Source organism: Patella vulgata, chromosome 5 (assembly GCF_932274485.2).
Source record: "Patella vulgata chromosome 5, xgPatVulg1.2, whole genome shotgun sequence".
Classification (NCBI taxonomy): Eukaryota; Metazoa; Mollusca; class Gastropoda; family Patellidae; genus Patella; species Patella vulgata.
The window spans coordinates 14,663,936-14,680,787 of record NC_065883.2 but is presented as its reverse complement, the minus strand read 5'-3'; the positions used below and the strand labels follow the sequence as shown (position 1 = coordinate 14,680,787).

General features: G+C 36.7%; 1 protein-coding gene across 1 annotated transcript; it reads right to left on the bottom strand.

Annotated features, from left to right (window-relative positions):
- On the bottom strand, nucleotides 1–14,398 carry LOC126821824 (leucine-rich repeat-containing protein 74A). Its single transcript, XM_050550334.2, has 11 exons — nucleotides 14,031–14,398; nucleotides 11,418–11,525; nucleotides 8,033–8,126; nucleotides 6,643–6,692; nucleotides 6,301–6,468; nucleotides 5,543–5,737; nucleotides 4,951–5,046; nucleotides 3,386–3,564; nucleotides 2,574–2,676; nucleotides 2,008–2,093; nucleotides 1–1,167 (listed from the first exon to the last, which is right to left on the bottom strand). Exons 2-11 carry the CDS (start codon nucleotides 11,523–11,525, stop codon nucleotides 1,089–1,091), a joined length of 1,158 nt encoding a protein of 385 aa, XP_050406291.1. The 5' UTR covers nucleotides 14,031–14,398; the 3' UTR covers nucleotides 1–1,088.
- Nucleotides 14,399–16,852: the final 2,454 nt, after the last annotated feature.

Below are 16,852 nucleotides of genomic sequence, written 5' to 3'. Positions count from 1 at the left end.
TTTATAATTATATATGTATTTATTGAGTATATATTATTATAATATTATAAATATATATGAATATTTATGTACATATCAATTTTAAATATTTTTGTACATCTGAACAACTTTGTATTATCATCAAAGAGTGGTAAAATAATTGCTTTATTTTCTCTACGTTTCAGTTTCAGTTGTCTTTATCGGTAAATACAGTGCCGGGCGCAGGCTATTTGGTAAGAGTGAGGGGGTGGGGTAATTCTCCCGGACCCACCAGTTAATACTATGCTGTATAGTGAGTGCTTCGAAGTTCTAATATTTCCAAAGAATAGTAGTATATCTTGGTTTCAAAATAAAGCTGTAATAATGAATACAGCATTTTATTACCATATTTCAGTCCAATTTGGTAACAATATGTAATACAATATTTTGTCTCTTTTCTACTACATGTATATAAATACAACACAGAAAAGCTTGGCATTTCATTAAAACTAAAAGGAAAACCTCTTTCTGTAAGATCCAAATTAGAATCGCCCAATTTTATTCAATGCTAAAAATCATTCAAAATACTGTAATTTTAATCACATCACATGCAAGAAATCATAAAAAAACAATCGTATTCATGGTGAGAATAGAAAATTATCAAAGTCATTTCTTATAACATTAAGCCGTATTATTATTTTACCCGTAGGAAAAACTTGAACATTTCTCTCACTCTATCCCAGTGATTCTCAACCAGTGTGCCGCGGTACACCTGTGTGCCGCGAAATTTTGAACAGCACTCTTAGAAAATATAACTGATGGAATTCGAAACACTGCAATAAAGTAAGTTCATAGCTGTGTTTTTTTTTCTTTTTATTTAGTTTGAATCATTCTATGTGTCTATGACTAGTCCAACGGTTGTGTGCCGTCTATGACTTGCCATGTTTTTATTTTACAAAATTCAAATATTTTTCATATATATATATATATTTAGCCAGGCGTGCCGCCATTTTTCATGTGTTCCAAGGTGTGCCGTTGACAAAAAAAGGTTGAGAACCACTGCTCTAGCCGTTAAGAATCTTGATGAAATCCACAAGTCGTACTAAACTTTACTAAGAGATTCACCATTCTTATTTTTGTTCTTCTAATTTCTGTTTGAGTATTTTTCTCTGCATTTCTCTGTATTCTTTATCTCCTTCTATTAATTCCCTGAAATAAATAATCAAATTAAATCGTATCAATGACTATTAAAACAACTGTTGCTAGATGTGTAAATTGGATGTTATAAAAACATTTGTAAACGGAACACAGCTTTTAAGTTTTTCAAAAGAAAGCTATTCCCGTTTTTTTATTGGAAGACAAGTAAACCAGGCATCGCCAAGACCCAAAAATATAAAACAATGGAAAATAATGTCGTCAAAATATTTCATTTCTGACAAATCTAAAGGAGCTAAACCTATTTCATGTAGGCCAAAAATAAAGGATTTACTTATTATGGGTTGATCTGAGGCCAGCCCTTTACTAATTTTAGTGTTTTTTGGGGAGCTTATGGTGTCGACACAGAAACGCCAAATCGTTCATATCTGAACATTGGCTTCATCTATCGAAGAATATATCTATATTGAACGAAGACAGACTGCCATCTCAAAAAACACATTAGAGCTCTAAATTTTTATTTTTGATCCAAATCAAAGATATCTAGTTGTTTGGGGCTTCAGGTTGTACCGGAACGCACGTGAGCGAACAAAGAAGTTAAAACGGTTCCACTGATGCATGCCCGAGCACCACCTGACTATATAGGTATATTTCTTCGGGGAACGGTCTTTACATATACTAGTCAACTATATGCGGTCCTGTGCAAACAACGACACCCTTACGGCGCCATCCACATCCCCACTCCCCAGAGCACGACAGTGCCTGCACTTAGATTTCGGCGTTTATCTCGGCTTCTGTATCAGTTTTGATGTAATTGAGTGGTTCAAAGGAATAACGTACAGACTACACGGGGATAGTAGTTTGAATTAAAGGTAAGAAAATGGGGATACTTACGCGAAATCTATTTTACCATTTTTATCTTTATCTAATTGTTGTACCAGTTCTTGAATCTGTGTCTCTGTCATATTAATATTAGCAGCCTAAAAACAGAAGAATTATGATCAACAGGTGAAAGTAAGAGCGGGGTGCTGTATGGGAGAGTGATTAGCCAACTACATAAGTGTGTTCGATAGTCCAATGGATCGTATTAAAACGGCTTCCGATTTGTCGTTACATTCTGATTGACATTTTGGCAGCTGGTGCCTGTTTACCAACACGTTGTAATGGAAATGAAATGGATTTTGGACGGACATGCGTATACAGTGCGCTGTGGGGAAAAATGGCCCGGACAGGAGATTTTCTGCTAACTCTTCTTCGAATTCCAATACTGCGGAGATTGATTTTACGAACACTGAAAACTTGTAAACATTCTCCAGGTCAGTGTATTTTAGGTTTTTTTCCAAACACGTGGATTATTTGGAGAAACTTTATCGAAATCCAGTCCTGAAAACTTGAAAACCACCCTTCAAAATGCTGCTGGTGGGCGTATATTTAAATTTGAAAATAGAATAATGGACTACCTGTAATCCTTTAGTGAACTCATCTCTTGTAATAAACATATTACCATCTTTATCAAAATCTTTAAATAAATCAATTAATCGATATCCCGATTCCACAATATACCTGTCAAAACAAACAAAACAGTATAAACAATTAATCCAAATCCTTATAAATAAATCGTATCTGTTAAAATAAATATACAAACTATAACATATCCAATATATATAAACAAATATTCCATATCCTGACAATATATATACATATATACGCAAAAACAACACAATTTTGCTGAAAAACCGAAAGAACTAATCCTTACACAGATTCGCAGTTGACGCCATGAATACCTGGCATAAGCGAAATCTGATAAACGTAATGGGCGTGGGGGGTGGGGGGGGGTCATAATAGTGATAATTTGTCTATCGTGGTGGTGACCGAAATAGCCAAATCCTTTCGCAGGTGACAACATGAATACCTGGCATTACCGAAATTCCATAAAGGTAATGGGGGGGGGGGGATATAGTGAGGATTTGTCTATCGGGAGCCATGAATACCTGACATAAGCGAAATCCCATAAACTTAATGACGTGGGGGTGGGGCATAATAGTGACGATTTGTCTATCGTGGTGGTGACCGAAATAGCCAAATCCTTGAATAAATTCGCAGGTGACACCATGAATACCTGGCATTACCGAAATCCCATAAACGTAAACGTTTGTCTGTCGTGGTGATGCCAGAGTCTCTGGGGTTTAAATGTATTTTGAATATGATATGGTGATAGTTTTGTATAATTCCCCTTTAAAAGCTTATAATGTTAAAACATCAATAAACTCACTTCTTCAGAATACTCATGGGATTTTTTGACATCCAGCTATCTACTACGTCATCTAATCTCCAGGAAGTAGGTATGTTATAAGTATCATCGCATACTAATCCACCATGGAAAATCTTCATCTGACGCTCAGTTTCTAAGATTTTCTTCAAATCCATGAATTCTTCTGTAACTTCTACGTTCTACAACAAAATACACGAATATTTAAATCTTAAAACTTGTTTTATTAATACATATTTTATGAACTCAACATATCAGACTATTTAAATAAAACAGATCGACTTTGTCAGCTTTGTATATTAATGTTCATCGTCGATGTCAGTCTCCTTTCAACTTCCGGCCTGGGTCCAAAATGATAATAACAAGCCAACAGCGAGGGTGATGTTCCCAGCCGAAATCCCGAAATAAATAGATCACACATATAAATTAATTGCACGTTTATCTTTTTCAAAAGTATCGAGCAATCAAACTGATTATCATCAATTCACTAAGTTTCGTCACTCTCTTTCAGATAGAATCAACCTAACGAACATCAACATCAGGTTTAAACATTGTACCTCAATTAAAAGCAGAGTTGTTATCTTCCAAACTTGACCAATCAAATTGCTTATCGCTCTACTTATCCTCAGGCGAAAATGTTCATTATCGAACTTAGTCAAGGTATTGATGTGATAAAACTATACATCAAGTTTCATTACACTCACTTATTTAGAACTGAAGTTATCGTGTCCCAAAGCATCAACCAATCAAATTGCTTATCTTTGCTTACTCTAAGCAGAAATTGCTCATCTTCGAACTCCATCAAGGCATCGACCTAATAAACACCTACTCTAAGTTTGAAAATTCTAGCTCAGTTAGATTTAGAGTGATTGTGTCACAAAAAGTGTGACGGACAGACAGACAGACAAACAGACAGACGGACGGACGAAAAGACGGACGGACGGACAGACGAACGAAACCATTTTAATAGTCCCCTGCCTTCTTCGAAAGGCGGGGGCAAAAATGAACATATGGCAACTTGTCTGCGATATTACTATCGGTGGAAGCGGACGGTAAACATCAAGAACAACAAGGAACAATTATACCGTTATCCAGTTGTTTCCATTATAAACCTATGTTACTACGATACATTGGTGTCAAGGCAATTATTTAACCGTGTAAAAGGAAAATGAATCGGGTTATACGTCTTACTTTTCTGCGCCAGCCGACTTCGTGACAAAGGGCATACGCTATGCATTGTGCAATGAGAGACATTTTGCTATGCGCTACCTCGCTGTATTTTATTATTTCGCCCGATGCCCCTCGTTCTGCGACCCTGAGGAGAGGGAACCTGTCTGAACAATCGTCCTATTCATTAGGCAACACAGGATCCTATGGACTACGTCAAACAAAATTGAGAAATATATCGTGTACGTTTTCGACAGAAACACAAACCTCGTAGGTTTTCTACGGGTTTCGCCACCGTCAAAGACCCTTGTGGGCAAAGGAATTGAATGTTATACCGTGTGTGAGACCCAAAAAGGACCTATATTGTCTTTCCCTCTCTTTTTTTCATATTAAGTACTTACCAATAATTCTAGATAATTTAAAGCACTACTATCATTCTTATCAATAGATTTTAATAAAAACAAGGCAGAGTCACCACCAAACTGATTCGATCCGATCTGAAAAAAAAGGTAAAGCGTGAAATAATTAGCGCGTCCATATATCACGAGCAAAGTGCCATAATTCACTTGGATCATGAGAAAATTGTTAGCTATGTGAACTTGAAATGGTATCGGATGTAATGTAAAGATTACACATACATTGTCTCGCGGAGACTCTGATTGGAGTGATACGTTAGAGCGATTTCAGAAGCCACGTGGAAGATTTACGCAAATCCAAGTCCATTCCATCGGGACAAATAAAACACAGAATTTCATTAATGAATTTAAAGTTGGTAACGTTTCAACCGTGATTCTAATGCCGTTATCAAGTCGCCAAGCAAGTTGCTATACCCATTTTTATCTTTGATTTGGGTAAAATAAAACTCAGCCAATAATAAGGTTGCATCCTTAAAATATTAGTGTATATTTTCATAATCATGCCAATAATTATGTGTTTTAAAAGACAATCTAAACTGTCTAACTGAAAAATTTTCTAAGTAAATAAATTATTTACCTTCAATGATTTGAGCACATCATTTGTCTGTAAACCAATGGCTATTTCTTCTACACCTTTATCGGGTATTCTATTGAAGCACATATCTAACTCCTGTAGAGTTCTGTTTACTTTCAGGGCCTTTCCCATACTACAGGCACCATCCAGACCAAAACCATTCATACACAGATTTAAACATCGGAGACCATAGTTTTCCTTTAAATAAAACAACAAAACTATAATACAATTTATTCAATATTTTCAACTTATTAAAGACGGATGTGAGAGTTTGACAGTTTTTTTTTATAAAAAAAGACAAAACACTGGGAGACTTTCGTGGTAAAAGTCAAAAAAGATTATGTTACCGATAACGTCTAAGTAGACCTTCACAAACGGGATCCCATAGTACGGCCATTATAAAAGTCTGATACCTACCAATGGTGTTTAAATCTTCGATCACCACCAATGACGTTTAAATCTACGATCATTACCAACGACGTTTGACCAATATAAGTACATGTAGATGCTAAATGTTCGATCATTAACAACAGTGTTGACCGGTACGAACATTACAAAAGGCTTTGACAGAAGCGTACATAAATGTAATCATTATCACTGTCTAGTAGTACAATCCTTACAAAAGACATCGTAACCTACCAACGACTTCTAAAAATATGAAAATGCAGGACATTAGTCCGCCGCCATGCTCCAAAACCAATGTCTAGCTTCGAAGCGATCATCCATGGGAGATAAAAACTATTATATCATATTATGCTTACCTGAACACCTTCAGCTATACAAACAGCACCACGTGTTCTAAATCTGTTCCAACTGAGATCTAAACTTTCTAAAGCTTCATTTACAGACAAAGCTTCATTAAAACACTCTGCTGCTTTTTCTTCAAACTGATTATGACTAAGTAAAAGATGTTTAATTGTTGCGTTTTTCTGAAATTGAACAAAACGAGCATTTAAAGCGAAATTTGAAAATACATGTACATGAAATCAACGTATTACAATTTGCATACTAATATTTAAAGAATAAAAAAAAATAAAATTGATTTTCAGTGTGTTTAGGGGCAATGTATTTATTCATTGATTAAATATTCAATATTTACATACCTGTAACATTTCACATATCTGCACAGCTGATACATCACTTAATTCATTCCCTGTTAAAATATAAAACATGCATTTGATATCAACCAATATAGCTAGTCTCTGGAAAACAGTGAAGGGTATATTCTGGGCCAATACGAAATGAAATGAAATGAAGTGGAGTTTAACGTCCTACTGTTCTGCTCCTAACCTGGGCTAATGAAGACGGGCATACGCCATACAGTGTGCTATGAGGGAAATTTTGCCCGGACAGCGGCACTACGGCCTACTCTTATATCGAATTCCAACTGTCAAGGGATCTTTTACGTGCACGCCAATGTGTACACGGGACCTCGGTTTTGTCGTCCCATCCGAACGACTAGACAGCTTTCCTTGTCAGCCCCTCCGTCCTGCATCACTGACAAGGGAGAACCACGCCGGAAAATCTGGATGAACTTTCTCGGCCAATGCAGGGATCGAACACCCGACCTCCAGGCTAGCGAGCTAGCGTCTTACCCACTTAGCCACGTGATCCCCCTGGGCCAATACACCCCGAATTAACTACAAGTAGCGAGACGGGATCGTGCATGGGGTAAGGTATGCTTACTATTTAGTAAAGCTCATCTTCTCTTTGGTGCGTTCTGTTTTGTGATAATTTCGTGTAGCATTATTTACTTTAACGATTCTACTGTAATACAGTAGAATCTGTAGGAGCAGCCACTCTTATACTTTGACGATTATATATTTATTCTTTTATCATACATATATTTTTTCAAACAAAATAAAACCAACCCAATTTACATGTTCTGAATAAAATATTATTTATTAAAAGAAGTGATGACACCATAACCTAGATTGCTCGAGACTACTGATAAGTATCTCAACGATGACTTGACCGACTTGTCTCAAATTTTGCAACAACCCGATGTCGAAATTATCGTTTTTTAACAAATTGAGAAGGTACTCAACAGGCTAATCCATCTTTAAATAGTGTCTTCTGTTTTATTCTTTTGCTGTTTTTTTATGTTGATAATTTGTTTATTTATTTTACAATAATTATGATGAAATTAAACTACATTTTAAACTTGACCCTAACAGTTGGAAAATTTTAAAGATGCTAAAACCTCACTGACTTAGGCCAATATAAAGTACTGAATCGTGTTTTTTCGAACAGTGGTGATTCAGCCCTGTACCATTACAGATTAAGCGGTAGTCGATTTTTACCCAAATCTCGGTTTCATTTTAGCTTACTGTGTCTACTCAAGACAGTATATTGACTTAATTTGAAAGCAAAACGGACAGTGACCCCACAATACACATCAGTAGTAGATATCATTCCATGAAATCGACACTTTTATTTTTCAAAGTGAAATAAATGAAAACAAGATATTAGAATAAACAATTAAAACCTTACCTGATATATCTAGTGTTGTGACAGCATCGTTACGTTTTAATATATCACATAAAGTTATTACACCGTCATTGCCTATTCTATTGTTAGATAATACCTGCAAATAAAAACACATATATAATTTACAAGTGACACAAGAATAAATCAGAAACATGACATTTTTCAAGAAATGCTGGAATACTTAATTCCAGAATTCAATCCATGTAGAACAATTCAAAGTGATTTAGACTATTTTCTAACTCAGTATTATTAGATAAAATGAGAATCAAATCGTTTACATATAATAAATGAGTTGTTCGGATATTATAAAAAATCTGACGGATCAACGGATGGGCTTGAGAGATATTGTTCGAGATCATTAATACAGCCGTTGAAGAGAGTGGGACTCAACTCAAAACCTTGGTTAACTGACATGTAGGAGTATATTTTTGGGATATATTTTCTTTGGTCATTTAATAATAAAGTGCACTGCCTTGCATGGAAATAGTTAATTTAGAACATTGACATTAATTTCGTCATCAAGTAATACGTGCGTGTATAATTATAGAAATCATTACATATGTCCTAATTTGAGTGAAGTTCCAGATAAAAAAATTACAATAGATATATACGAAAGCCCAGAAGGCTCATTCCAGATTCCAAATTCCAGATTCCAAATTCCAGATTCCAAATTCCAGATTCCAAATTCCAGATTCCAAATTACAAATTTGCTGCTGTAGCAAAAAAAAAATGCCAGTCCTAGGATACCGAGTAGCAGATTAGCTCACTCCAGAGAAACTTTGCCCCAAACTGTTAACGTCTGTCGAAGCAAACCCGAACTGGAATAGGGGGTTGGATGGCTGAATGGTTAGCGTGCGCGCGCTGTATCATAAAGTCTGTCATTGAGTCGACTGGCGTGGTTTCGAATCCCCGGTTGTGCGTGGCAAGGAGTAGGGTCGCCTGTCCAACCTCGTGGGTTTACTCCGGGTCCTCCGGTTTCCTCCCACTGCTAAAGACTCCTACGCGCAAGCGAATTATGTAAATAAAATTAAACCATATGTTAGTCCCGAAATGACCCAGTTTGTGTCGAGTGGACGTTAAACCCCACCCCTCTCTCTCTCTCTCTCCGAACTGGAATATTGTTATTATACTCTAACTGATAAGGGGGGGGTGGGGGTGGCCGAATGGTTAGCACGTGCGTGCTGTATCATACGGCCTGTCATTGAGTCAACTGGCGTGGTTTCGAATCCCCGGTTGTACGTGACAAGGAGTAGGGTCGCCTGTCCAACCTCGTGGGTTTTCTCCGGGTCCTCCGGTTTCCCACTGCTAAAGACCCCTACGCGCAAGCGAATTATTGAAATAAAATTATAAAACCATATGTTAGACCCGAAATGACCTAGTTTGTGTCGAGTGAACGTTAAACCCACCTCTCTCTCTCTCTCTCTAACTGATTAGTCAAAAGCAAAAACCTGATCCGATTGGTGGGATCAGATTTGGAATTGATTATTCAAATTTGTGAGATAAATAATAGTGTGAAACATTATCCAGTGTCGCTTTTAATAGAATACGGGGTAACAGATTGTCCAAGTTTTAGAGTAGTTGCCTGAATGTATTCATAAATATTATCTTTAATTGGCATTTAGTAATTGAACATATTAACACAAGGTACAATTTTATGGATAGACAATTACTGAGTTTAAAGGGCCAATCCCGATAATATTTCTGAGAATAAAACTGCTTCATTTTGTGTTAAAATTCCTTAAAATCGTCTACCTTAGAGTCGAGCAACTTACTCAATATATGTGATACGTTTTCAAACAACTTACACCCGTCAGTCTTCATTTGTAAATGGAGACCGGTGCCCCAAGCTGTATGACGCGGTGTCTGGATAAAACCAGACTTTTATTTTATAAAAATAACGTGTATGTGAAATTTACCCTTCGTTATCAAGTACAGTATGTGGGCCATGCACTGTACAGACCTCTAAAGGAACGGGAATCGATTATCAGGTCATCCAACGAAAAAATTGACCCGAAATCTTAAAAGAGTTACGTGTCCGGATAAGTAGTTTTGACGTTCACGTCCAAATGACTCAATATTAAGAGCTAAAAATTTGAGACAGGGTAAATACACCATTCCTCTATATTTTGGCGTTTAAATTTCATACGTACTCGGACTTTTATTTTTGAGACTCTGTTCAAATCGGGATAGTCCCTTTAATACTAAGCGACGTTTTGACGAGTATCCTCGTAGGGGTATCCTCGTCGAAACGTCGCTTAATATTAAACTCAGTAATTGTGTATCCATAAAATTGTACCTTGTGTTATTCATGAATACTTTTATTTCTAGCGAGTGATAACCTCACAGTCAGCCTAATCTGTGAAACAATAATTAAATCATCTACTCTACTGATAGTGTCGTGTTACACTGAATAATTTAAATGCTCGTGACTGTAACTTACTATTAAATATAATGAATATGGATACCTTATTGAAACATAATTACTGATATTCAAGAACAATTGATGATGGTTTTATCAGACTCACAAATTCCACATGAATGACTATATTAGTTATTCTGTAGTGTCCATTAAAATTTTATTAATTTGTTTATGAATATCACCCGAATCAATTTTCAACTCATAATGTTTTTGATACACATTTTTAAATTACATTTTTCATCTAAAGGGGATGTTCTACTTATTTCTAGCAGAATGTAAGGATGACAGTTACTAGAATCAACTTTTACAAACATCTTAGACGCACCCATTTAAATGCCACACTAAATTAAAGTTTGATGGATCATAACGATGAATTATCACTTGGAAAGTGTAATAGTTAATTTCGACATAAAATAAAAACTTTGGCTGGTTTACTAAAAACCGTGTATTGCTAGTAGGCCTCGAAGATGATTTTATATCAGATGACTATGGTGCAAGCTTAAAGATCAAATTCTTCTTTGTGAAATATGTCCCAATCGTAAAGTGACAGAGGATTAAATTTTACAAAAAAAAAAAAAAAAAAAATATGTATTAATATCTGTATAATTTCACAGTAGGTATAAATGAAGTTATTTCCTGATATATTGCATAATAATCTATTAGAAGTAACATCAAGTCGGATCACGTGCAAAGTTCGCCCAACTATGACCTTCTTTGTAAAGAAAGATTAAATAATTACAGTTTACATTAAAGTATTTTAATAGGGCGTCTAACAAAATTAATTCTGACATAATTTAATTTATTCTGACGCACAATAAAAAAATTTTCTTTATATTATGTGACTTTGACTTGAAATTAAAGACTAGAGATTGTGTCTACTTCCTGTATGTAAAACATAATAAACAGCCGAGAAAAGACTGGTGGGTTGGGTCTACTTTCTGTATGCAAAACATAATAGAAAATACTTACTAGTTTTGTAATATAGATATTTTCACGTAACATATCCGATAAACAGACACAGCCATCTTCCTCTATATCATTACCTTCTAAATCTAATTTCTCTATCTTACTATTCATCTATAAAATATAGTGATACAATTAGAACACAGAGAGAGAGAGAGGGAGAGAGAGAGAGAGAGATGCTTCAATTTTATTTCAATAATTCGCTTGCGCGTAGGGATCTTTAGCAAGGTGGTGGGGGGGGGGCGAAACCGGCGGACCCGGAGAAAACCCACGTGGTTGGACAAGCGACCCCACTCCTACGTACAACTACACCAGTTGACTCAATGACAGACCTTATGATACAACGTGCACGCGCTAACCATTCGGTCATCCCATCCCCCTTAGAACACTGAAATACAAGACAATTCGAACTCTACAATTCGAAAATATCAAATCTAAATGTTTGAAATTAAATGAAATGAATTGGAGTTTAAAGTCTCACTTTTCTACACCGACTGGGATAATAAAGACGTGGACAAAAATAAATGTTTGGATGCTACACATACGCAAAGAAGTGGTATAAGTTGTTATTGAAATATAAGCATGCCATGCCTCGTGCACGACACAACTTTAAGTCGGAGAGAGAGAGTGAGAGAGAGAGAGAGAGCGCAATGGGGTTTAACGTCCACTCGACACAAACTAGGTCATTTCTGGACTAACATATGGTTTAATTTTATTTCAATAATTCGCTTGCGCGCAGGGGTCTTTAGCAGTGGGAGGAAACCGGAGGACCCGGAGAAAACCCACGAGGTTGGACAGGCGACCCTACTCATTGTCACGTACAACCGGAGATTCGAAACCACGCCAGTTGACTCAATGACAGGCTTTATGATACAGCGCGCACGTGCTAACCATTCGGCCATCCAACCCCCCAACTTTTAGTCGGGGATAGTTCTTGAATATAGCTTGTCAACACAATACACATATACACATAGAAATGGTATTTGATGTTACTGAAATACAAGCACATCTTTTTTCGTGCATGACATCACATACATTTAAGAACGGATAATTCTTAAATAGGGAGCAACGTCTTGTCCATACAATCCACCGGTCATTTTGAGATTAAGAGATGGTACTTATATTTGTTTCTATGGTTAGTTGGTTACGGGTGCAATAAAGACATTTTTAAAAAAAAAAAAAGTATTGAAGCAACATGATAACACCATTTTTCAGCTTTTAAAAACATGAAACAAAATAGGTACGTAAATGATGAAACGAAATGGCGTTTAACGCAGTGTGCTATGAGGGTTCTTTTACGAGCATGCCAATGTGTACACGGGACCTCGGTTTTTCGTCCTATCCAAACGACTATACGTTGTCCATTGCCAAGCCCTGCGTCCTACACTACTGACAAGAGAAAACCACGCCGGGAAATCCCGATAAACTTTTTCGGCCAAAGCAGGGATCGAACACAGGACCCCCAGGTTAGCGAGCCAACGCCCTACTCACTGAGCCACCGTGGCTCCCAACTGATGATACCGATATGGAACCGAGTCAAACCGGATACCGAGCCAAACCGCGACACTGGTGACACCATTTGTCTTATCTGGTTTGTATTGTTTCCTTACTTTTAAAATTCAAAATACGTGTACGGCATACTAGTTCTACACAATATGCAATCGATCAGTCCTTATAGTAATGGAACAAAGTGGGACAAATCGATAAAATCTGTTTTCTATAATACAGATACGTGAGTCCTATGCTTACGGAACCGATTCGAACCGTGTACCGAGCTAAACCGCCGCAGATGGCCGTAAATGCAACAACCAATTTCTACAGTAGGTCCATGTTTTGGTATATCTCATTTAGTGCATTTCGGTGTTTTTTATGGTTAACATGGTCGAATTAAATTGTGGATTTGTTAACGTCAATTCCAGTTTAAATGTCAAAATATTGATTAGTTTTTAGTTTATGTTGTTTCGTTTTATTTCCATGGCGACATTTTGTTAATAAACTATACTGACTATACACGACTGTATAAAAGGGAAGCTGTGATCATGCGCATGGTTAACCTGGGGTATGACATATAATGATACTCGATGTCTTATTTGTTATGTATATCAGTAAATGTAAGGTAAAATTATGTCTAATGTATATCTTTTTGTTGGCTCTTGGAATATTAAAGCATGCTTGTAGAATACGCTACTAGGTCAGAACCTAATTTTCAAAAAGATGAAATGGAATGGATCGAGTGCTTATTTCAGATTAACGGCTATATTTCATTTACTCTGTTAACAGTCTGCAAAGGGTCTTTTAAACAACCCAATAACTTTAAATTTTTGACTTGGTGTTTTATTTCTTACTTGTGTAATTCTTATTTTACTAATCATTACTGGACTTAGACCTTTTGAGTACTGTATTTTTGTCACTAAACAAAAACCCAAGCCAAGCTGGGACCCACGAATGTTATATTTTCATAGACATTGGATTGCGTAACAGTTTTGCGAACTGATATACTAGGTTATATCACAGGAATCTGACCTTCTATCCGTATATATATGCATACACCATGTCGTACCAGACAATATATAATAAAAAAGAACAGGAATGCAATGCCTGTTGAAAACTCGATCTTACCTGCTCTCGCTTCGGCTCGTTTTTTTTCAACAATTCGTAATGTCAGGCAACCAAACTTCTGTCAATTCACTCAGATATGTTTTTTCTTCAATCTAGTCGTTTTGATTTGCATAAATACTCCCGCAAAACGATATCATCGCCACTTGTTTCCAATATTTACATCGTTTTCGTCCATTTTCATTTTGTCACGACCGCCATGCGCTGACGCATTGCATTCCTGTTCTTTTTTATTATATATTTTCTGGTACGACTTGGTGTATGCATATATATACGGATAGAAGGTCAGATTCCTGTGGTTATATGCAAACAATAATCAATACTATCACGTCATTAACTCATTGAAATATCCTTGAAATCCCGAAATAAGATACCGGATCAAACCGGCGCACATGCTTTGAAACAGGGACCCACAGGCTTGGTAAACGATATTATATTATCAAAATTTTTCATTGAAATCAGACCATTAACTCATTGATATATCTGGGAATTCCCAAATGTGTTATATATATATATATATATATATATATATATATATATATATATATATATATATATATATATATACATTATAATAACATATAAAGTATGTTATTATTTGATTTATACAGGTGCAGTGCATAAGCTGTTACGGACTGCTGGTGACAGACAGGTGAAATATATATATATATAGGTTAGTTGTGTTTTAAATCTATACAAATTTGTGACTTTCCTTTCTCTGTTGGTTTGTTTGTCTGTCTGTTCAGGGTTGGCGGCTACACAAGGTTTGTTCCGAGACTGATATTTGGTGTATACGGGTAGCTCGGACTGGGGAGAAACATTGGCTAGGTGGCGTTGGAATACAAATTCCTTTTACGGAGTCATACTACTTTCAACCGGCGCAACGCCGGGTCATTCGCTAGTTTTATAATATAAAATATTGGATTGTGGGTTCAGGGAAAGCAATATGTTTATATTTATGGTAGCTCAGTTGGTGTGGTGCACGTAAGCTCCTCTAGATTCCCCATGACAATGGACCCGGTAAGGGAGTCTACACCATGTATATCATTGGTGGCTTGTTAAATATCCCTAGCTGGTGGAAATCAAAATAAGAGTAGGATGTAGCGCTGCTGTCAGGGCAAAATTTCAACAACTTTAACAGCCTAAGGAGCTTGATGAAACCAGAATACTGTACTCTGTAGGGTTTTATTTTTAGAGTTTACTAAGTCTGCTTCAGGGCCGTAACTAGCCCAGAGCAACGAGGAGACAGGAATTGTTCGTAGGGGTGCTGTAAAATTAACAGACAATGTATATCTATTGTTTTTATGGTCGACAATTTTTTCACAGGGGGGGGGGGGTCGAAACTTTTTGCAGGGGGGGGGGCTTTGCACCCCCTGCGCCCCCTAGTTACGGGCCTGGTCTGCTTGCTTTCGTTTAATTTTGTTCGGTTGGTTCATGGGCAGTGGGATCCCATTCTCTGGTTAATATTAATAATCCAAAATATTAGTGATTCATTTTTATTATGAGATTAGTTTATCACCCCCATACGGCAATCTATCACACTTTCCTCTTTTCCCTGAATTAATTTGGTTTAAATAAACTTACTTTCAATGGAACACACATTGCTCGAACACCTTGTGGACCTAAACCATGAAACCTCATACACACATCATTTTCCTGAATATGACGAACAAAATAAGATGCTGGTACAACCCCGGCTACCTCACAACTAGCTATGTATCTCTTTTCTCCAGTTAAATCACTTCCTATATGTCGTTTCTCATCATCTAACCATTCTGAAAAGTTAATTTGATTTTATTCTGATCTGAAGAGATTATGGTGGAGGTAAGTTACTGTTTGGTAAGATAAAGGGGGCGTAGTGGGCAGAGGCGTAGCCGTGAAATATATATGGGGGGGGGGGGGTCCGCAATCCTAACCCCTAACCCTAACCCTATTTAAAAACCACTAAAAATATAAACAAACACCATATGGCCATGCTGTCTACACAACTCGTTTGCTGATTGGCCCACCGCGTGCAAAGTATTATGGTTACGTGGCTGGCTGAGCTGGCGATAAATATTTGGTTTAGGCGATAATGTTTTTGGGTACCTACATGCGATTCACTCTGATAAGTGGCAGAAAAAAATTAACTTGACACAATTTTATGGAACACAGTTACTTTTCACATCACACATGTTTCAAGGATGATTCTCTCTGTGTTTTATTTTAGCAATGTAAACCATATTATGATACGTACAGGTTTTATACAGATAGAATCTTAACTAATCCTAATAATTGTTGTAAATAAATAGGAGTTAGGGTCTACTATGTAATTTTTTTTTATTTTTTTTTTTTTTGGGGGGGGGGGGGGTCCAAGTATATTCAAACCCCTCCAGATTGGGGGGGCGGACCATGGTGTGACGCCCATGGTAGTGGGTGAGGGGGGGGAAGCGGGAGAGGGTGTTATTAGGCAGTTACAACGCGTATATATTTATAAACAGAGGAGAGTAGTTTAAGTGAGTAGATTAAAAGGTACACGGTGGATGTGGCGAGAAAGGGGGGGGGGCATAATATTATGGTTTGATTTAGACATTTAGTAGGCGTATCTGGTTTAAATATGGCATGTTTAATGCACTACACCGCAGATACACCTGTTGCCATCTTGTATTAGCTTGAGACTTCAATATACTTGCTCCTCTTGAGGCTCCTCAAGGGCCTGCAATGGGGCCTGTTTCACGAAATTTTAACTAAGATAAGATCCAAATTTTAGTAATTTGATTTGATAATATTAGATTGATTTTAGTGCTTAGCCGATCAATTGAAGTATCTACTAAAATTTGGATTTT